Genomic DNA, 23160 nt, shown 5'->3' with positions numbered 1-23160 from the left:
TCTTACGGACGTCCTTGTCACATCAGACTACAGACCTGACTCAACTTGGTACGACTACCATGTTTCGTCTCAGGTTGAAGAACGTCTTCGCCACTTCCATCCAGGAACATGTCGTTGTCAACCATGGCCCTCTTTCCTTCTTTCCTGTTTTTCTTATCTTCTGAAGCATCCTTACATTTGTCTTTGGTCTTAGGCTCCTGAGCCGCCAAACCCTGAGGAGCTGGGATGATGGTGGAGTCGGAAGAGTCTGAGTCGAACTCGGCGTCCTCATCCTCATTCTCTCGCCGTATCTTCAGCCAATAGGTCTTCATTTTCCCTTTTCCCTGCACGTAAGAGCGGAACAACATTTGGTAAGGGCCTTATAGAATACTATGTGCTGTCTCTCTCTCTTTCTCTACTCTCTTTCTGTGCCTTTTGTTAAAATTTCATTGCAAAGCTAGCAATGCAATGCATGGAATAAGTAAGAGAATAACATGGCTAGACTGTTACATACCTTAACAGAAATCAGTCCCCTCTCTTCAATAATGTAGGATGTCTTTAGGTATCTCCTGGCTGCTCCGGTTATCTGGATAGTCATTGGCTGTTGAGTGATGTACAAATATTGTAAGTTACCAGTGTCGTTATGGTGAAGAATTATGGACATATTCCTAGCATGTTTTGCGTTATATTTTGGAAGAACTGGTGAAAGCAGGGCTTCAAGATAGAAAGTACAAAGCTAGGAAAGCTAAGATAAAGAAAGCAAAAAAGGAACAACATGGTTCCAATAACATGACGGCCCCACGAAGTTTATTAGGGAGGAGTTTAGTGCCTGTAATAAGTATGAAGTAAAGTCATTATGGTGGGATATACAGTAGATACTGACCGCTCCTGTACTCTCCATTCTGGACGCTGTGTTGACCGTGTCACCGAACAGACAGTACCGCGGCACTCGCAGACCCACAACACCGGCAACAACAGGCCCAGAGTTCATTCCTAGGACAACACAAATTTTCAGAACTTAGCAACTTACAATAATGCTGTGCTACGTAAATTTTCTTTCAAATCACAGCGTCAACATTTGGTAAAGCTGTTGTAAAGGCCTCTGCTGTCCATACCTATCCTGATTTTGATGGTTTCGCCGTTGCATGGGTCACTCAGCTGCCCAATAGCGTTGAGCATAGCCAGTGCCATGTCAGCAACGTCAAAGGCGTGCGCTTGGGTGGGGATGGGCGCTCCAGACTCAATCATGTATTCGTCTCCGATAGTTTCCACCTATGGAATGTATACATTTCTGGTGTCACAGTTATAATTTGCCGTCTTCAAATTAAGTAATACATCAACAGCTAGACACACTTGCTAAATTGTAACACAATGCTATGTTGCTTGTGCCCAATATATCAAATTCAAAAGCAAAGTTTATGTAAAATTTATAGCGAGATACTAGATTCATATGAAAATACCTTGAAGACATTATACTGTTCAGTCAGATTGTCGAAGATGGTGTAGGCATCGTTGAGAAGAGTTACCAGCTCCATAGGTTTGACCCGGCTGCAGATGTCCGTGAAGCCAACAATGTTGGAGAACAACACGCTCACCTCTTGGAAGATCTGTGAAACAGTACCAAACATTTTTGGCATATCAAGCAGCACGTACACATAAACAAGTGACGCACAGCAACAAGGGAAAACAGAGAGTTCTGTATAACAACTTATCTACCTATGTGCTGCTTTGCTCTTTATAAAGATAAGGTTACAAATTAATACGTTTGAAAGTCGACATTAGACATATGATAAGCATGTAATTAGGTAAAAGGGATCTATATTCTTTCAAAACATGGCACTTATTCCTAGTGAAAAGAAATATAAACACACTTCCAGTGAGACAACAGATATAAATCTACCGCAAAAGCAAGAATGCGCTCGGTATACCGAAATGATTAGCGGCCCCATTGATATAACTAAACATACAAAAGAACGACTTACATCATTGACCGCCGGTTCGCCGTTCCTCAGTCTGTCCGCAACAGCCTTGGGAATCATGCTGTACAGCAACTCGTCTGCCTTTTTCTTCTCTTTTTCAATTTTACTGACCAGTTCCGTCAGCTCGTCATTTGTCTCGGCTTCCTAGACAACCACAACACCCAGCACCATCAGGCATATATTCATCTATTTTTGTTCTTATCAGCAAAGGTAATATATACGATAGAATAGAAACAGAAAACTATATGCCAAGCCCAAGTCCTACACTACACTTCTATATGGCCTCCTACATTACAACGCTATGTGAAATAACAACTGCCTCATGCAAATGGCTTGAGTATTGTTGTTATCATTGACTATCTGACATCAATGAATGGGCCATGAGTCAGGAATAATATGTTCAACTTGCGCGCATTCACTCCCCGGCCTTTAACGACAACAGAGTGTACCTGAGCCAAACCATACTTTCAATGCTCTAAGTATTCTGTCATACCACTTCGCTCTGAACCATTCAGATAACTGCCGACAAACAAACAAACGGCGTAAGATATAAATCAATCGTTGGCTTTGTATGATAGTCAGACAGACCTTGTTTACAGCTAACTTTAACTCCACAGATGGCTGGGTACCATTGATGACCATTTCTCTTGTGCAGTCGTGCATACACAAGTCAGTCAGGTACAGTCCGTAGTTGAACAGGTCTTCCAGGTTCTCCATACTAGGTGAACACAAGTCAACATGTAAAGAAAAGTTTGGAAAATAGTTTCATCCTTTTGGGGGGTGACAACACATGCACGTGAGAAGGAAAATGTCTTGCTCTAATGAACATCGACTGCACTGTTGCAGCTTGTGTACACTGAAATTTAAGGAACACTGAATGATCTTACACTGGTGTGCCCACAAAGAGCACAGCGTCCCACTCAGGCATGTACTTCATCTGCCCTTTTAGGCCTAAATACTTGGAGGTCGGTTTGGATGGCTCCACATCGTCTGTTTTGTCCACCAGCCCCATCATAGCATCGTCTGTAAAAAGAGACATCGTGTTTTCGGTATCAACATCTAACTGTTACGAACAAACCCTTTCATTTCTTGACCAAGGGGAAACATTCCAAATACAAAAGCGATCAAGATTGCCAGCAAAAGACGTCAATAAAATTCATTTGATGAAACTTCAGAAGCTATGGTAATAGTGTCACTGTATGATTTGAATGTTCACCTGTGTAGAAGCGACTTGATAAAGAATATGTACATCACTTGAATGCATCTTCTTTTTGTACTAGTATTGTTAGTGTATGAATGCTGCTAGCAGCAAAGCACCGTAAGAATCTGTGAGTGCTTGTCTTACCTGACCATCCCAAAGCTGAGTCTATCATTGGGGCATTGTAAGGAAATATAGAAATATAATAGATATAGAGATAGAGGATGAAAAATTGCAGATACGGTCAGAAAATGAACAAACTCAAGTGTGCAACACGCAGGTGCATAGCATGTACAAAATTGGATCATATGGATGCGATTGACCGTATCTTGTACATACATATTGCATACATTAGTAGCATAAGACGACACCGTGCTACGTAGACAGCCACATGAATGGAAGCGTTACAGGTCAATGGCCCCCACGCACAGTAGCAAGAGAGTCTTTGGTGATAGTCTGGATTCGGTAAGGCAGAATGAGTGTCCACAACTATTTGGCAGTATACAGGGTCCTAATTCCAATGTTAACTCATCCATAGAAGAGCAATGAAAGTGTTTTTTACAGTGGTGGGTAATTTCCAATTATAATCTTAAATGTTCAGAGGTTCCAATCCATGACCACCCCACCCCCCCCAGTCTTCCTGACTCCTTACATAGGTTCAACGTAACTGTTACTATTAAAGGTGTGTCATTCTCATCAACTGATAATATTGGTAATGCCTGGCGCAGTTTGAACTTTTTGAGAATCAGTTGCAAAAAAAGCAAAAGACAAACACATTACTCGCCGTTTCTGCACGAGCTTATTTACTATCCATAGTGCTTTCCAAGACTCCCTTGCTACTTTAGCATAGCGCAGACAACGTTGTTAACGCACGTCACATTTACGTTATAGAATGTAATCTCATGTAATTCCATCATACTAACTTGAATTTCCACTCCACTTTAGTAAATCTAGGACCGTCGAGAAACCTGAAAGCAATGATAAAACCTCGATAGTCCAAGTTATTTTCTACAGAATGGACAAAAATTCGACCTTACCGTAATGAACGGAAACTTTTCACTATCACCAACCCACATTAGTTTTAGGATTTTTACAATCCTTTTACCTTATACTTCATAAACATGTATCTTAAAGTTTCATTGACTAAACTCGTGTTCTCGTTTATACTTTACACTGTTGATTACATGACAAGTTTTTGCATTGCTGAAATCGTATGTATCAATGATACCAATTGTAAGATAGCAAACGTCATCGTACTAATTTTGATAAGAAAGCACATATTGTCACCTATGCGTGAAATGAAAAGAACTCCTTACCGGCTTTTTTGTTTCGGTTTGAAGTTTGATGAGAAGATGGTAGTTTGTTGAGATCCTCAGAGTCGTCCTCTTGGTCACCTGAAGCCAGAAAGGACATCATGATCAACATGCCACCGGTACATGGTCAGATCTAAAATTTGATTGGGAGGCGTGGGATCTGACAAACAAGACAACTTGATACGCACGAATTAAAACTTTAAAACGTTTGAGATCTCCACAAACCACTTGTCAACTGATAAGCTTGAAGCTGAGGATCCGTTGATCCATCTTTCAGTTCTGGTGCGTCAACTGGAACAGGCACGATCTCGGGTGCCTTGAGTGTTGTTGCTACTTGGGCTTCGCTGCGCTCCCCTTCTCCGAGCTTGGTATAGCCGACAACTTGAACAGCATACGATGCACCTGGCTCCAAACTACTTACAGAGATTTCCTGGAGGGTTTAGAGACAGCATTGTCTACTGTGGTGCACACAAGAGTAATGCAGACGAGTCTGTAACATGCTTCAGCGCTTTTATGAGGAGCTGGACGTTAACAACCTTGATGAACATTAAAAGATTTCTGGAGGCAGACAATGGCTAGTTGCTGTCTTAACTGAGAATTACCACATCTTCCTTTATGTATAACGTAGCTGGCTGCATCTTTATCAATTAGAAGGTCCATGAATGTATCCTTCTATGTAATTGTATTCAAGAAATGCAGCTGCCCTCGCAATGCTGATGGTAGTCTCATAATTACTGTGTGGATAAGTGAACTCTAACACGGAAAAGCAATTCTGCAAGCATCATGATAACCTGCTCATAGTCAGGACAAACGGACATATACTAGTATCATATAAAAACCGTACCGTGGTTTTGGTATTCCACACATCTACACGCATCGGTATACCCACGGCCTCGCCAGTGGGCGTCACTTTCTGGTAGTAGACCTGAGGCAGATAAAAGTTACGGACATCAGCACGGTATAACCACGACATCCTATCCACACATCAGCCGCTCAGCGAACAAAATTGGATTTTTGTCACCATTGATTTTATTTTTGGAATATAAAGCACAATATGAAACTATGTTGTGAAATCCAAAACAAAAACTTAAAACATAAACAAATTCTTCGTTCTTAAATCGTTGAGTGGTTGTCAGAGTTGGATTGCATAGCAGTCGAAAGCTCTTACTAGCAGAAAGCTTATCCAACAACTACTCTCTCTACATAAAACAACATTTGAGACAGTTGTCAAATCAGACATTAGTGTAAAGAAACTTTTAAGCCAACAGATAGGCCCAAAGACTTATGCACACCTGAACGCAACAGTTGTGAATATAAATTTACGATACCTGATAACCATGAATCTGCTGCTGTTGTGTAAGAGACTTGGGCGGGTTCCATTTCACCTTCACAGTCGTTGAATCGATGTTTTCGATTTTCACTCCACGAGGTTTGTTGCTCTTACTAAAAACTAAGAAAAATGGAAACCGCCGGCATTACGACATGGTTGGGGCCATGGGTTAGAACTGTGTATGGAAACACAGCAGCGCAATTTACTACAGCCGAAGCCCCCGGATAGGATATTGTTTAGATTGTTACACCCATCATTCTTCTACACGGAGATTTCAGTACAGTGCATTCTACACCCTACCGTGTTGCTGCAGGTCCTATGAAGTCCCTACAGAATCTATTCAGTGCAAAGTGTACATCATACAACGCGTGTCTATCACACCAATAACCTGTTAGCACAGAGGGGACCAACCTTTTTCCTTGCTTGGCAATGCGACATTCCTGCGTTCTACCGGGCTGTCAGATATCAGTTCGAATATATTGTTGGAATGCAGCAAAATCTTGGGGAGGACAAAAGATGAGGAAGAGCATTAAATCCCCGACAGAAACACACATGAATACATTTCTGTCCCGGATTAATCTTTGGCGTTTGGATATACACTAGATTTATCATATTCATGTAGCTATCAGGTCTGTAACTATTGCAGCAAGCGAAAATGGTAAATAAAAGTCAAGTTGTGAACTTACGTTATCCCAGGTGAACTCGATGTGTTGTGGTCGGACGACGAAGAACACGTCATTTACTCGCTCCCCTAGCAGCTCAGGAAGGACCTCTTGCAGTGCTAGTCCCACTTTGAAGATGACCATGTCCCGACCGAATACGATGTGAAATGGAAAGAGCTTGAAGAAGGTTTTGCTTTTCACGGGATAGACCTCGTTGAAGTTTTTGGGTGGTTTGAACGCCGGCAATATTGTAGAAGTGTTGTCGTAGTGAACTCTGAAGTGGACGAGAGTAACCCCTGCATTTTCTTCCAACTTAACCTCTTCAGACAGTACTTCAACTTTTACGTCTTTTTCGAAGAACTGCTTGCTGAGCTGCTTGAGAAGACCCCTCACCATATGTAGGAAGCCCGGCCGCTTGCTCCGGTAGCGCACTGTGATGCCGGTACTGGACTCTTCTTGGCAGGAGAAGCTGGGCGGCTTGATCTTCGGGTATTTGTAGCGGTAGTATTCATGAACATTGTCCAGGCCATTCATAAAGGAAGCAATGTTACGGCCTAATACCTTGAGAACCTTTTCGTACCCGCTTCGCATGTAAAAGTTCAGAAGAGATACGCCAAGGTCGTACATGAGATCTCCCTGCGTTTCTCCTGTATATTCGCATGCTGCTGTCGATATTCGCAGAAGGAAAGTTTCTGGATAGGAATGGTTGAGAACGAAGCTGGTAGCCCTGATACCTGCCCTTTTTCTGATGTTCCTCCATATGTCCACACCATACACTCTCTTGAAGAAGTCGTGGATGTTTTCAAGCAGAAGTCCATACATGGCGTATACTTCGTATACGATACTGACCGACCGAGAACGCAACCCCGTGTCTTCTCTCTCTCAACTCCCTCTCTGCTCCGCCGTCCACTCTAATGGAACGGTATCACTAGGGTCGCTGGGAACGCACAGGCTGGTGCGGATAACGTGGTCTGTAAGGTTGAACGGACGTCATGATGATCTGTAAACAACAGCAGCCTCGTCCGTTGTCTACCGCTGTTAGTCACCCACGTGGTATCCTGGAATCAGGAATGCCTTTTTCGGGTCTGTTAGACGAGGTTTGGCATACTGACGCGTGCGCAAACGAATTCCACGGCCCCCGAAACGGTCAGCACGATGTGTACCGGCGGAATCCCAGCACGTGGAATGCTAATTTCATCCCTTCGGGAGAATCCAATCAGATACATCTCTGCGATGACAGCAAGGTTGATTGGTACTGGGAAAAGTGACATCTGCCATCCAGATGCGGTGTAATTTCGAGCAGAATTTAGAGGCTTTTACGTCAACAAAGTTTTTTTCGCACACCAGAACTGGTTCGCTCCATTCATGTGATGACGACATCTCGATATTGTTGAATATTTTTGTCCTTCAATATGCAATCCTACACATTACACTGGCCCATATTTGACCGTCTATATTTCCAAAATTACTGTTTTTGGGGTTCCCAATTCACTTTTAAAGGGGTGAGCACGCGTGCGGCTACGTATTGAAATCAAACAAGTTCGGAAAAAAAACTAAAATGGCAAACAACGACATCTCGGCGTTGAAGTGCTATTTGTTAAGCAGAAACTACCTTTATCAGACATCGAATATCAGACATCAAATAACTTTTTTCACGCATCTGATTGTCGCATGATATAAACATCTCTCTATCAAGTTGATCACTAACCAACCACATTGCTGTACTTCCGGATCCTTCAGGCTATTTGAATTTCCTGCCATGTACAAAAGATCTCATGAGCCTTTTTATTGGTTAAAATAAATTCATCTGTTGAATTGATAAGTATTAACCGTTAATTTCGGTTTAGTAGAATAGCCATCTACCGTTATACGAAATAGTTCGTCTTATTGAAACCGATAAGAATTATAACATGACGATATGATACACTGTGTTCTGTACGGTAGTCCAATAACTTGATTGCCCCTGCCACACATTCCAACTTTTCTCCCGAACCGAACGCTCCCATCCAAGGACGTTGCTTGGCTGGCAATGTGCGACAGGGTCATTAGTTGGAAGCTGTGGTTGACCTGATAAAAGTATGTGTTTAAGAAGCCGAATAGCACCTCATACAGACGACATCCCTGTATTTATAGTTAACGAAGACGAATAGCAATGACTATATGGTGACAATAGTTTTGAATGATGGGCCGGAATGCTGACTGATAATGTCTACAATGGCGATGATGATTGTAAATATGATAACTGTGCGACGTACAGATCGAATTCTACGGTTCAAGACTTCCACTATGGACCGGCATTGATGTACCTAAGAATATCACTGTAGATACTATTTCTATGTAGCTTAGCACCAATAGTATAACGCCAAAGCCTCTGTTTTTCTACAAACTACCGACCATCTCTAAAACTCAGTTGGAAAGATCACTGAGTCATTGTTATTCCAAAGCTTTCTCAAACTCAAGCCCTGGTATACTTTACTGTGTGAGAGACCGAATGCAGACGTTGAACCGAAGACATAAGTAATATTGTACTAGATGCCAACAAGATGTCTCCAAATATGTAATAAATGAGCAAAATGAGGCAACACGCAGAGGTGAGCAATCACCTGTTTTGGCTCCCCCTCCATTGCGATGGTAAAGTTTGATAAACAAATAAATTACTTGGATCAATGGTACTCTTTTTTGGGACAGATGCGTTTTACAAAAATAGGCGTCACAGATACCCTTAATATTTTGTTCTTATTGAGTGAGTATTTTGGAAATAAACATATAGATCTATATAGGTCATCACAAGCAAATTAACGTCTGTCTGTGTGCAGCTAGCTCCACATGCTACACGTATGTGTTCGTACATGTCTACGTGTGGTGATTATCTGGATATACAGTCAAACCTGCCCAAGCGACCACCTCTTCTTTACAACGACCTGGCCATTACGACCGCTTTTTCGCTGTCCCGAAAATTTTTCCCATTGACGTAAGCATTAAGTGACCTCTTCACAACGACCATATGGCCAAAAATCGGGACCAAATCCCGAAAACGACCGTGTCGTTTTCAAATCTTGAGGTGTCATCTATTTTTAATGATAACTAGCGTAATTTTGTGCCCAATTCGGCCAGTTTTCGTCGGATTTTGACTACCATTACGATGTTATGTTCAAAATAAAGATGGCGGCGGATGCACGTGCTTGTGCTTGTTATTTGCCATTTAACACAACGGAAACCATTTAAACTATGCATCGAGCATGTTGTGAGTCGATACTCGACCGCTTTTGCCCGGTCCCCTTGAGGGTGGTAGTCTTGGGCAGGTTTGACTGTAGTTGAAGTTGAATCAAGAAGTTCTTGCTCTCGATTTTTCGCTCAACGTCTAAATCAAAACCCGTAGCTATATATTTTTTTCTTGAGTGGTATTGAACAATCTCAGAGATACTAGTATACCATTCTGTCTAGAAGTGATTCATCAATCTGACAGTCAAGAATTTTCAATGTTTTATATCACAATTACTTCTAATGCAGCCTATGTATTGCATACGTAGTTATTACTACACCTCACCAGTATCCTTGAAATAAAACTCGCAACACGTGTATTTTTCACGTCAAAGTTTATTGGAGGATACAACGACACAAACATCATGAGTTGGTACTTATACATAGCATCGAAGTAATGACTACCACGTTTTCTGAAGATGTACATGTCCACATACTAGCTGAACACAGAGAATGCATTCCTGCACATACTTCTAATACAAAACCAACACCTAGGTGACCTACCCTTAAACATCACAGGCATAACTACAAACTTGGGTGGTAATCAAAGATGATGTTCCTTTATGTTAGTGCCTCGGAGACTTAGTCGAATTCATTTTGTTCACCAACAGCATTACATGTATTACATCATGTCTGATTGCACATTAATCCTAAGTAATAATCCATTGTTCAACGTACCTAAGAACTGAAGATATCAGTGCTGTCCAAGAAAAGATAATCATGGGCGATGAGCAAAAAGGAAGTTTGAATGTATAATGAAGGGGAATGATAATACATGCGCGTAGCAGTATTCCATGTGTTTTCTTTCATTATACAGTTCAAAACATGACGTTTCCGCATCACTCCCCATCATACCTTTCCTTCAAACAGCCCTTAGGAACGCGTCGTTTTCCGCAGTATATACATTTTTGAACCATGAACCATGTCTTACAATGTACACTTAATAAGATGTTATATGCACATCACAAAATGGCTCAGAGTTGATCGGATCTCAATATTTTTGTAGACGGTCTTCTGCCATCCTTCGAAAGATTTCATGGTGAAAGTTTTTAGTTTTGCCCTTTCATGATTTTGTTTCGTGGCTCAAGGCCCCTCAAACCTGCCAGTGTGTAGTGTGTAGCATGAATACACTTTTGCGCACTTTATTCACACAGTAAAAATTAATGGAAAAAAGCCCTTCCGCAGAACAGGAATTAAGAAGTGATGTGAGTCATGCTTTTTGATTATTTGTATCTAGGTCTTCTTTAAATATGACGTCACAGGGAGAGACAAGGAACGAACCTACGTTGCGTGCTGCATAGCAATTTTCGGTCAGGATTGACTAAAACTACGTAGAAATAAAGACAAGTTCGTGATCATGACGACAAGCCTTGGCAACACAGGTACCAAATTCTTCTAAGCCCCAAATTCAAAATCCGATAACTGACCTCAGCGCACGAATAGCTCGATTCATTTTGATTCATCACGCATGTTGAATAAATGAAACGCCTGACTTTCTATGACATCATTCATGACATCATAGCTAGTAAACCCAAGTTCTGTAAATGCAGCGAATATGCCACAAGTTACATAAGGCCTGAGTCACTGCCTCTGCAAACAAACAACGGCCATTAGATCTGGAGAAGGTCTAAAATCACACGGAGATGCGGATGAGATCTTTTCCCTACCTGATACAACAGACAGAACAGAAGGATGTCACCAGGACTTAAGGAGAACTAGAGGGGCATCAGGGGACTTTATGGGAAGTAGTAGGAAATATGCTAAAGGACTGCTAAATGTACCACCACAAAATGTTCCCTTTAGAAATAGACTTTACTAATAGCTACTACGTTGCACGCTGCGATGGCAGCCTTTACTAACAGCTTCTGCTGAATTCATTTGACTCGTCTGCTGTTAGTAAGGTCTATTCAAACGATTCCCAGCTTGTGCCACTCGTCCGATTTGGTCGTGTACGACCACCTTGCGAGTCTGCCGGAAAACCACCCATTTCTCAGTACCTTGATCTCAAAATAGCACGAGTCTCTCTGTCAACATCATAGTCATTCTGCAATAGTTCGCTACTCCAACGAAGTTATCCTAGAGACCCTGATGATTGAAAAATGCTTTGACGACGTAAAATGTTACAACTTAAAGATAAGAGCTATCAGGTTTGCCAAATCTTTATAGCATAAAAAAAAATTAATGTAATCTGAGGCAAAATCTTGGGTCGTCACCAGTCTATGCAGATCTATGGTTACACCACTGGGTACTATTCCAGTAAAACAATTCTAGCCACCTGGAAACCAGATTTGCATGTTCAACCTACCAGAACACCGTCTCCCTGCAGGACCTAACAGTGCGGTTTGAACGAAACACATTGAAACCAGCAAAACGGGCAAGAACGTAAATTTAGATACGCAATACGTAAGCCGATGAATATGTATGGTTATTTGGCAGTGGTACAGAATGGGACGGAGTTTTACACGATGGTGGTGACATTTCACATATAGTATTTCAATTTACGTTTAAGTTTGTTAGATAAGGACTATATGAAAAGAGTTTATTTATGCCAATGACCAAACAAAATCTGATTTGGGGGTGTTGGTGTATCATTTGGCAGTACAGTAAGTATACAAGCCCTTTCATTAGAATGTTTAAGTAAAGACTAACTTGTCACAGGACTTAAGATTTCGTAATCTAAAATGAACATATATCTTTAAAAGCAGCAAGTGTTGTCAGAAACGTTTAGGTGACATTCCATCGAGAATACAAATCTGTCTGTGTCATCTCTTTGATTCCGTAACTACAATTTTTTCCAGTCGATAATCCGTTATTTGTGCATTGCGTCCTGGCCATTATGCAATTCAAGCTACAATTAAGCGTCATGAGGTCTACTAATCCATACTCTTCCCAGGTAACGTATATGTGCATTAGTTCACTGTCGACCGTGGCGCAAGCTAGCATTTGTGTAACCTACCCACTCTATTCTGAGTATTACATGGCCACATCACATCACGTCAAAAAGAAAACGAACATTACGAATATAGTAACGGTAATACTATTACCAGCTGGCTAAAACAGCGTCGTCCACTAGAAGGAGCTAGCACCCAAATGTAGTAGTGGCGATCGGGTCAGGTTGCAACATCCTTGCATGGATCTATGTTTCATTTCCTGTTGATTTTATTTGTCACCAGTTGATTGCGGTCAGTTTTGCAACAAATATGCCTAAGGTTATCCTCCTCTGTTACCAGTAATTTAGGGCTATGATTTTGCGGAATGTATAACATGGATCTAGATAACAATTAGAATTATTGACCTACCAAATAACAAAGCCCATGCAGCAACGCTTGAGCTGAAAAGAAATGCCTCTTCCTTGCTTAGACAATAGTAACTGCGAATGACGGATAAGGTAAAAAGTGGTGATCTGTCGCCTATACGTCTTATAGAATACACTACAATGATATACATAGTATGTCAACGTTCACTTGATCAATGAGCATTGCTCTAACAATGTATATCTCCAGCAAATCAGTAGGAAGTAAACGGCAATTACCAGTGTCAATGGCAATGACATTCCTGTTTGTTGCTATTACCATCAATTCGTACTATGATCTATACCACTGGAGAATGTGTTTAGCCGATGGCAATACCTGCTGGGCCGCCTAGAGAAAATCGCCATAATACAGTGAAAGTAGATGACTGTTGGATTTTGGCAACACGGTTCACATTTTCTTGTCGATTAAAGTATGACACAAACTTTACTTTGTTTTTCCCCGTCTAGACTTGGGCACTCTTCGTCACTATTGTCGGGCGAGTGCTGACCAGACGAATATGCCCCGCCCCTGCCCTTTTTACTTTCAAACTTCCTGGAACTGCCTGCCTCTCGGGGTACCATTAACCTGGAGCTTTTCTTGCCACTGGTGGTATTATCCGAGTCATCTGAGGACGACTCTTCGTCTTTCCTCCCGGCTAGCCAGTATGTCTTCATGCGGCCTTTACCCTGGAAAGAGACAAATCAATAAAATTTATGATGATAGGTTGTCAAGTGTTCCTTGTTGAGGCATGTCAAGAAATATCTTGAAACAAAGGTCATAACAGCAACTTTTACAATCTATTTCACATACAAGATTGACCATTGTCATGACGGAAGGAGACCATTAAAAGTTGTCTTTGTTGAAATATGCAGAATCTACATGCACGATCAATCACAGGGTATGAATAGATGTAATACATACTTATGTAATGACGTTAACCTGATAGTTGTGGATATCGATATTAAATCCTTACCTTTATGGTGACAACTCCTCTTTCTTTTATGATGTAAGCCTTTTTCAGGCACTTCTTCATATCCTCGGAAATGTGAATGTGCATGGGCTGTAATAGGAAATGAATTGGTTTATTCCCCGTGTTAATCGTTCTTCCAAAGAACATATTCCTTCCGTTACATCTTGTGACTTAATGATAATATCAACACGTACCCGACATCTCAATAGCAGGTGTAAAGCTTAGATGTGATGAAGCCTTTCCTATTGATCGTTAATAATTATCATAAAAAAACACAAATACTGAATACCATACTCACCAACCCTGTACTTTCCATCCGTGATGCTGTATTGACTGCATCTCCAAACAGGCAGTACTTGGGCACTTTTAGCCCCACCACACCGGCAACTACAGTTCCAGTATTCATGCCTGAAAAACGGAACATTAGAAGATCATGTCAGTAACTGGTACCTGTGTTGGACAGTTGTATGGCTGATATTCCAACAACAAATTTAACATTTTGGTACACATTTGGCAGCATCGGCAGTAAAACAACAACTCTCAAATGTTTGATAACAGTGACACGTTATAGAGAAATTGACTATGTTCGCTCACTGACCTATTCTGACTTTGATAGGGTCTCCCGTTGATGGGTTCTTCGTTGTGCTGAGAGATTTGAGCATGTCCAGTCCAAAGTCAGCTACTTCAAATGCGTGACTCTCGTTCGGGATAGGAGCACCACTCTCTACCATGTACTCGTCTCCCACTGTTTCAACCTGGGGAAAGAAAACATATTGCATGTCTTCATCTGTACGGTATCCAGTCGTCATATGTTAAGGTAAGTCTGCCATGATATTAAGTTGTTATGATTGTCTCCATACACTTGCATTCAATGACACCTTTGTTACGAGGTTGAAGTACATATCAGGTAGGAATTACCATTAGTTGTTTGCGTTACGCCTATCTACACTCTGAGTTTTCAATCTGTTCAATTGGTTTTGCCATTATCTCTCTTCAAATGACCCACCTTGAAGACATTGTGTTGCTGAGCAAGGTCATCGAAGAGCGTGTGACATTCGTTGAGCAGCGTCACCAGCTCCATGGGGCTGACCTTACGGCAGATGTCCGTGAAGCCCACGATGTCCGCAAACAGAACGCTTACCTCGTGGAATATCTGCAGCCAGAAAAATAAGGGAAATACTTCATTCAGAGGTGATATGAGGACAACTAATATTTGCACCAGTATGTAAAACAAGCTGAACGTCATTCTACGAATCTACCGGACTAGAAGGAAAGAGTCGATGCCAGATCTTACCGAACATGTATTGAGAGCAGCTTCTCCATTCCTGAGCCTTTCGGCAATGGGTCTTGGGATCATACTGTACAAAAGTTCGTCAGCCTTTCTCTTCTCTTTGTCGATCCTTAGGACGAGTTCGCCCAATTCGTCGTTAGTTTCAGCTTGCTGAAAAATGTAATCAAGATGAATGATGTATAACGTTAAAAATAGTTTGCAGCATTCCGTTGTTCTTACTGTAAATCTAATTGCTTATTGAATACTTATCCCGCCAGCATGTTAACATGATTCATTTGCTTTATGTACCATGACTGTTTGTCGATTAGCAGATTAAACGTTACACGACATAAGCATGCTGATTGTACTCTCCAAGCAGAGGTTAGGCTCCGGCTGTTTTTGAAACGTTTTTTTTTTAGTCGTTTTTATCGGGCTTTCTATTTTGTCATTTTTCTTGAAGTACGCCGCCAGTTAGGTTTTACACAGCAAGATTTAGATAAAAAAAAACAGAAAGCCCGATACAAACGACATAAAAAAACGTTTAAAAAACAGCCGGAGCCTAACCTCTGCTTGGAGAGTATGCTGATTGAGCCCATCTCAAACTGAGCTTTTATTGGAGCCACGTGTCCAGAACGTCACGAAAGAGAATAAGTGGGTCATCTGTCTTGAAGAGGGTCGTATAAACGGTCATATTTAGGTTTTCTGGCAGTTTTCTTGTCTTTTGTGACTGATAGCACCTGTCAGTTACCTTATTAACTGCTAACTTCAGCTCTACTGAAGGCTGGGTACCGTTGATGATCATCTCTCTTGTGCAGTCGTGCATACACAGGTCAGTCAGGTACAGTCCGTAGTTGAACAAGTCCTCCAGGTTGCCCATCCTATGACGGCAGAAACACTCAGCAAACCAAACCTTAACCCAAACTACACTTTGCATATTGAAACTTACAGCATCATTGATCGTTTCATACGCTTGAACACAGAATATGTTTAGCTCATTACAATGACATACTTTGTTGCGTCTATATAAGGATATGGAGTACTTCCAAAGAAGTGCAGCTGACTTACACTGGCGTCCCTAAGAAGAGAACCGCGTTCCACTCCGACACGTACCTCATCTGCCCTTTGAGGCTGAGGTATTTACTTTTACCAGATTTGTTGGCTGCAGTTGGGTGTAAGTGCTTGGCATCTACCGGATGCCTTTCGTGGGGGTGGGCGTCGGCTGTAACGGAACAAGCCACATAGGTTGTTTAAACATGACTGAAATGTCCTGTAGAGTCAATATGTGGCCAATGGTAACATGGTTTTAAGATAGCTAGATGTGAGGATGAAGAAAAGACGGTACCTGGTGAACGGAAAGGCCGCGCGATGTCGTCATGGACCTCGTCAGCCCTCCCTCCGTCCTCTTTATGGGCCGCAGCGCGGTTTTCAGCCGGCAGCTTGGTCACCTCGGGTACGATATTGGCTGGGGCTTTCAGGGTGGTGCAGGCAACCTGAGCCTCACTCCTCTCCCCTTCTCCTGTCTTGGTGTAGCCGACTACTTGTACAGCGTAGCTAGCGTCTGGATCTAGGCCTCCTACCGCCACCTCCTGAGGAACAGTTACGAGACTCACTGGATATCCAACACAGCGTTGGTAACTAGTTGTCACGCTACAAATAATTGTCCACGTCACATGTCGAGGTGTATCATGCAAAGGCCAGTTCAACATTAATCACCCGCGTTTGGCAACGTGGACAAACATGACGAACTTATCATTTAGTTATTTGCCTGTAGACTACTTTGGACAATCTACGCGCATTCTTCTGATCTATGCTCTTGAGGTAGCGTAATAGAAAGACAAAGAGTCAAGTGGAAGATATTAGGCAACGATAGAAGAATTCGTCATAATAAATCTCAGTATGAATATATGCGGAGAAAAAGTCACAGACTATGCATTATTCTTTCTAGTACACCCAAGGGTTACACATTCAGCACTTCGTGTGTTTTAAGATGAAGACGCCAGATTGATAAAGCGGTGGCTTTCACATCAGCATCATGTGAGACACACATATAACGAAGATCACTGAGCTACATCAATGCAAATTAAAGACATAAATCGTATTGGCAATACCACGTCACATAACTCTACAAGATGATACGTCCATTCTTGTTTTGTTTACTTCCATCAATTATGTCTATTCAACCACCAACATGCGTAGACTACTGGATCTACTGACACTGCGGATATTCAGACTACAGACCAACCAAGCAGGCCTCATCTTAGCAGTTTATGAAAAGTTATGTAGACACGCCAGATATGTTTTAGGGTTGCGCCGAACACCCAAATATCTATATCAACGGGGACACTGCAAAATACTTCACTGCGGTGTCGCATTTCACTGGGAAACTTTCATAGTGGCCGGTCAAGTGTGCAAGGCTCACAGCTTTACTCTGAACTGGGGAGTTCTTATGCACAAGTCTTGTCCTGTCCACACTCTTCGAACTCACCCAGTCATCAGCGTTGTTGGCTGCTTTTGGCTCGGCCAGGTTGCGAGTCAAGAATGATAACAAAGATTCTTCTGTTACAAAATGGAAATCCGTGTGTTTTAGGAGGGAAGGGTGGATGCTTTTCTCGGATATCAAGCTTGCTGGGTGGTGACAGGTACAAGACAAGGACCTGTAGCAGAATGTCTCAGAAGCTCGCAATACTCCTGTTTTCTCATCGAATTAGAAACAGATTAGAGCAAAGCGCTTTGTTTACACAGAATGTTTAGGGCCCAAATGATTTCCATGCATGTTTGCGTTTTCTTGCTTGCTTCGAGGCTGCAAAATTTTGAGACAGTCTCTACAACAGCAGTACAGCTACCGTGGTTTTGGCGTTCCAGACGTCCGCCCTCATGGGCTCTCCCACAGCCTCGCCTTCCTCCGTCACCTTCTGGTAGTACACCTGTGTGAGTCAACACATGTTTCTCTCTTTTAGCATCGAGCCGACCCAAATAGGATATTCCAGATGCCATCTCGAATATGACCTTTCAATGTCTCACCAATGGTTTGAGTCATTCTGGTTACTTAGACATTCAAATATTTGCGGTGTTTTTTAAGTGATAAAATATTCAACAGTTTTGGAGGTTGCCGAAATTTATCTGAGCGAGTTACGAGGCTGTGATGTTACGAGGAACACACAAAACAATTGAAACAAGAAAACATAAGTATAGCGGTCGCGATTGCCAAGAGATAAACGCAGAGTATGTATGATGTTCGTCCATCGGATGTCGATGAGGAACTTGAGTTCGGAATCAGTCGCCCTATATCCAAATACATATACATGTACATATACATAAACATATACATAGATAATGCTGCATTTTATTTCCACAACATCCAGTGTTCTGTTTTAGACGACACTTTATCTGTGATTAGAAAGTGTTAAGATAGAACATTTACCAGTTAAAAGATACCCATAAACATTTCTGCAAGCAAGTACTTGTTGGTATAAAATCACAGTGCAAGCAAATAAATGTGTATATCAACCTCACAAATATAACGATCTGCCGTGCACTGTGTATTACGAGTTATGGTGCTGAAGGTGTAAACTCAGCAGAGAATGATAGCGCACCTGGTAGCCATGGATCTGCTGCTGCTGAGTCAGGGACTTGGGAGGCTCCCACTTCACCTTCACCGTGGTGGGGTCCACATTCTCCACGCGCACCCCTCTGGGCTTGCTACTCTTACTGAACACTACATGTAGGGATCAAAGGCATACATAACAAACACTTTCCATCCTTTAAAATCGTTAACAGGGCATAAAATACAGCAAACAGACTTTACTTCAACAGATATGAAACACTGAGTTTATATTTCTTTCTTCTTTCTTCCCAATGAATCATATTTCAATATACTACTTTAAGTCCTCGAAGGAAACTAGCGTCCAGCAGGGCTTCCTAGGGGGTTATGGATAATGGGATTCTGCACTAATACGATGAATAATTGACCCGGGGAGTTGGTCTGCGGGAAAGATATCATTTCCCCTTGTAAATGTAACCCTAAGGTCGACAAACTCCCCTGGCAAATTATTCCCCCTATTTGGCTGAATCTAACTATTTTTGAGCTAGTGTAGTTAGTCTGAAGACTTGACATATACTACCAAGTACGCCACCTTACGATTGATTGATATTCATCGAACGAAATAGTTTATTTCTAATTTTCCTGGCAAATATTTTCTACAAGTGATAAATCTCGCCTAGCAATAGTGGTAGCATCAAACCTTCGTCGCAAACATGTCCTCGTGTTATCGTGTTTACATTCACAATGGCTTTTCAACAATACGTCACAACTATAGTAGTGCGGAGCACATGAAATATGAAATGACTGACTTTGTTCTTTGCTTCCTCTGCAAGGAAGTGCCAGGTTTCGTCGCTCCACTGGGCTGTCCGAGATGAGCTCGAACACGTTGTTGGAATGTAACAGAACCTGGCGGGATCACCAATAGGACGTTACACACACCCTCCCAACTTACGTTCAATCGATCGATTAAAGGCAAGACTAAGGGAACCGTGACATGATGCCGAAACATTAGTACTATAAAATATCACCGTTGATACCATGTACAGATAATATGTATACAACATTATGTATACAATATTCCATACGGATATCATGAATAGGACGGACAGCTATATATTCCATACGGTTATCATGAATATAACGGACAGCTGTCAAAATCTTGCTTTGTGTGTCATTCCTTCACGTACCTATCCAGAACATGGTACAGTATTATCTTATGACTGCCAAGAACGGAATTTTCGTTAAAGGTGAGATTACATCGGAAAACGACAGAACATGCTGTCTCAAAGGGGAATGAAATATGGCTTACATGTTGGCTGAAGCCAAACCAGATACGAGTACGAGAATCTTTCCTCAACTAATTCTATTGTTAATTGACCATCTGTATTCAAATGCCATCTTCACCGAGGTTACGTATTACAGACCATTGATGTTAGAATTCACGTGACCCCCCTCCCTCAATACAACAAAATCTACTCCCCAAATGCAGATGAAGGAAAACTCACATTGTCCCACGTAAATTCGATGTGCTGTGGCCTAACAACAAAGAAAACATCATTGACACGCTCGCCGACCAGTTCTGGCAGGATTTCTCGTAACGCCATCCCCACCTAGCAGAGAAAGGAGCCCGTTGATTTACAATACTGCAATTCTTACCGGACATCACGAGCACATCTATATGCATCGTTAAAAGTCAATATTAGTCTTTATTGTAATCACTTTTTTCAATAAATCAAATCAGTACATACAGGATGTGATTTCGATTCGTAGCCTATGGATCCGTTACTACAAGATGAAGAAAAGCATAGCAAGGTTTTCTGACACTTGAATGTATGTTCATCTGTGACGGTAGTGAACATTAGGTTACAATGTTAAAAACCCTTTATCCATACATACGCTTTATTTTGTGCGCGGATATAGGGTTTTTAAACTTGTAACAACGTTTTCTGATATTCATGTGGCTTTGGACTAGACTTGTATGCGCTATGAATATTTGCGTTGGGCTTAGCTTAGGACCAAATTGTATCTTATCACTTTTCAAGAAGCACATGATGGTTGTATCTACATATATGGCCAATCTAGGTATGCATGTCACATTCATGGTTTTCTACATCTTTGCCAATATACATTGTTACTGTAACAAGTGTGCTTAACACATTTTATACACAAATAGCCCTTCGCAAAGCCTCACAGTATGCCAATCTACCCATTAAATAGTATAGAAGCTAGAAATAGTTCACATACCTTAAATATAACCATCTCTCTGCCAAATGCAATGTGGAAGGGAAACAAGCTGAAGAAATGATGGCTCTCTACAGGAAAGATGTCGTCCAGGCTCTTTTTTGGCTTGATTGTGTAGGTGGGCATCATGCGCGCTGTGTTATCGAAGTGCATGCGATAATGTACAAGTGTCACACCCTTGTTCAATTCCAATTTGAGTTCTTCTGACATCACTTCGACTTTGACATCTTTTTCGAAGAACTGCTTGCTGAGCTGCTTGAGAAGACCCCTCACCATATGTAGGAAGCCCGGCCGCTTGCTCCGGTAGCGCACTGTGATGCCGGTACTGGACTCTTCTTGGCAGGAGAAGCTAGGCGGCTTGATCTTCGGGTATTTGTAGCGGTAGTATTCATGGAGGTTATCCAGTCCATTTATAAAAGATGCAATGTTTCGGCCGAGTACTCGCAATACTTTGTCGTATCCACTTCGAGAGTAGAACTTTATAAGAGATATGCCAAGGTCATACATAAGATCGTCCTGCGTTTCTCCCGTGTACTCGCATGCTGCCGTGGATAGACGCAGGAGGAAAGTCTCGGGGTAAGACTGGTTCAGTACAAAGCTGGTCGCCTTGATGCCTCCGCGGTTGCGGATCTGCTTCCAAACGTCCACGCCATAGACCCGTTTGAAGAAGTCGTGGATATTTTCTAAAAGTAAGCCATACATGTTGGCGAGGTTCTCCCGTACAGTTTTAGGAACCGTTAATCAACAGAACTGCCTCACCCTTCTTTTGTAGCCCTGTCCTTCTCTGCCTAGGTGTGCTGTCTATAGGATCTGGCTACTCCCTGTCCATGCTTACTCGGTCATCGTTGCTTGATGAAAAATTCCTACTCGTCGCTGACAGACTATTGTCCACAGGCGGTAGAAAGCAGGCACATACCACGTACGTGGTAACGACGGATCTGTTGTGACCCTGAGCTTTACGTAAATCTGTGACCAGCGCGCATGACCACATACAAACAAGTCGAAGGATTGGCTCTTCTCTGTCAATGGTAATTTGGTAGTAAAATCATGCAGATGCAAACAGGTTGCCTGGTAACAATCCCTCTAGGGAATATCCAGCACGATAAACCATAGGAAACGACAAAAACTGTTCTCATCGCTCTTACATCTCCACACCCTTAGTACACCTTAGCAGCCATATAACCTTTTAACTCAATAGCAAGAAATCTGCCGCGCATCTACAAGCCCATGCAGGACAGATGTACTCTTCATATTTCCTACCTTTATCTGGTATTTTCAAGGAATTGATACAACCTTTATTGAACTATATTTCAAATATGTACGTATAAAGATTGATGTGCATCAGCAGTCGTAGAGGTTTGTGTATGTCTATGCCCTAGCCTCAGGAGCTGGTGTACCCGATTCTTGTTGGCTAGTAACGTTGGGATGCTGAGCAATTATCAAAGTTCCCGCCCCACACCGTGTCCAGCCGGTGTGTTCCCAGCACTTCACGGTAGTCAAACCCGGCATTCCTCATACAGGGAGACGCAGTGGGGGAAATGTGCCGTGTAATCACGGATTAATTCAAGACAGATATGTGGACATTTTCCGTGCCTAGAAACGGACCTGAATGTCTTTACATAAGAATTCGCGAGGCGATGACGTACTTGGCTTTTGCTCCCAGGGGTTTCCCACTGACCCGTGTCATCTAATACTAGTAACTTTGGGAAGATTTTGCTGGCCCGTTACATTGGTTTATCATCTTTATGTTAATGAAGTTGCCATCCGTCTTGTATTATCATCGTAACTAAGACAGGCACATATATGTTGACTGTATTTGACATTATCCTCCACCTTCCCATGTTCAGTAGGCAGGGTATCATCTTCATTGGTTAGATATGATAAAAAAGACACCTTATCATTAGTAGATTTTCCATGGATTTTGTAGGTTATTCTACTGCCGAGCAGTTCTGATGTCAAAAAGAGCTTCACTTTGCAACATTCATGTGTGCTGCACGTATATACCGTGTACTTTAGTGGCGTGGCACCAAGCTTAAGGTTTGTTCTCGAGCTCACTCAAATAATGTGAAAAATTTTTTTTTTGCGTTTTTTGCGACTAGATATGTGGTAAATTACACCGACCA

General features: G+C 41.9%; 2 protein-coding genes across 3 annotated transcripts; both read right to left on the bottom strand.

Moving 5' to 3' along the window:
- Window positions 1-17: 17 nt before the first annotated feature.
- On the bottom strand, window positions 18-7480 carry LOC118412947 (soluble guanylate cyclase gcy-31-like). The gene is made up of 16 exons (XM_035816017.1): window positions 6486-7480; window positions 6211-6298; window positions 5798-5919; window positions 5314-5394; window positions 4695-4899; window positions 4473-4550; window positions 4080-4124; window positions 3304-3324; window positions 2846-2981; window positions 2547-2676; window positions 1962-2102; window positions 1440-1586; window positions 1095-1251; window positions 863-972; window positions 494-580; window positions 18-323 (listed from the first exon to the last, which is right to left on the bottom strand). Exons 1-16 carry the CDS (start codon window positions 7281-7283, stop codon window positions 18-20), a joined length of 2652 nt encoding a protein of 883 aa, XP_035671910.1. The 5' UTR covers window positions 7284-7480.
- Window positions 7481-10040: 2560 nt separating this feature from the next.
- Window positions 10041-22294, bottom strand: LOC118412948 (soluble guanylate cyclase gcy-31-like). Of its 2 annotated transcripts, none has more exons than XM_035816019.1 (14): window positions 21041-22294; window positions 20302-20406; window positions 19606-19702; window positions 18849-18970; window positions 18099-18179; window positions 16598-16838; window positions 16321-16474; window positions 16004-16133; window positions 15280-15426; window positions 14992-15138; window positions 14584-14740; window positions 14284-14393; window positions 13989-14075; window positions 10041-13701 (listed from the first exon to the last, which is right to left on the bottom strand). In XM_035816019.1, exons 1-14 carry the CDS (start codon window positions 21737-21739, stop codon window positions 13441-13443), a joined length of 2538 nt encoding a protein of 845 aa, XP_035671912.1. In that variant the 5' UTR covers window positions 21740-22294; the 3' UTR covers window positions 10041-13440. The 2 variants fall into 2 exon arrangements, with proteins under 2 accessions (XP_035671912.1, XP_035671911.1); XM_035816018.1 differs by having other exon boundaries at window positions 16598-16841; window positions 21041-22287.
- Between the last annotated feature and the right edge of the window lie 866 nt (window positions 22295-23160).

The sequence above is a fragment of the Branchiostoma floridae genome, chromosome 4 (genome assembly GCF_000003815.2).
Source record: "Branchiostoma floridae strain S238N-H82 chromosome 4, Bfl_VNyyK, whole genome shotgun sequence".
NCBI lineage: Eukaryota > Metazoa > Chordata > Leptocardii > Amphioxiformes > Branchiostomatidae > Branchiostoma > Branchiostoma floridae.
Note: the sequence above shows the minus strand (reverse complement) of the source record. Positions and strands in the feature narration are given on the sequence as shown.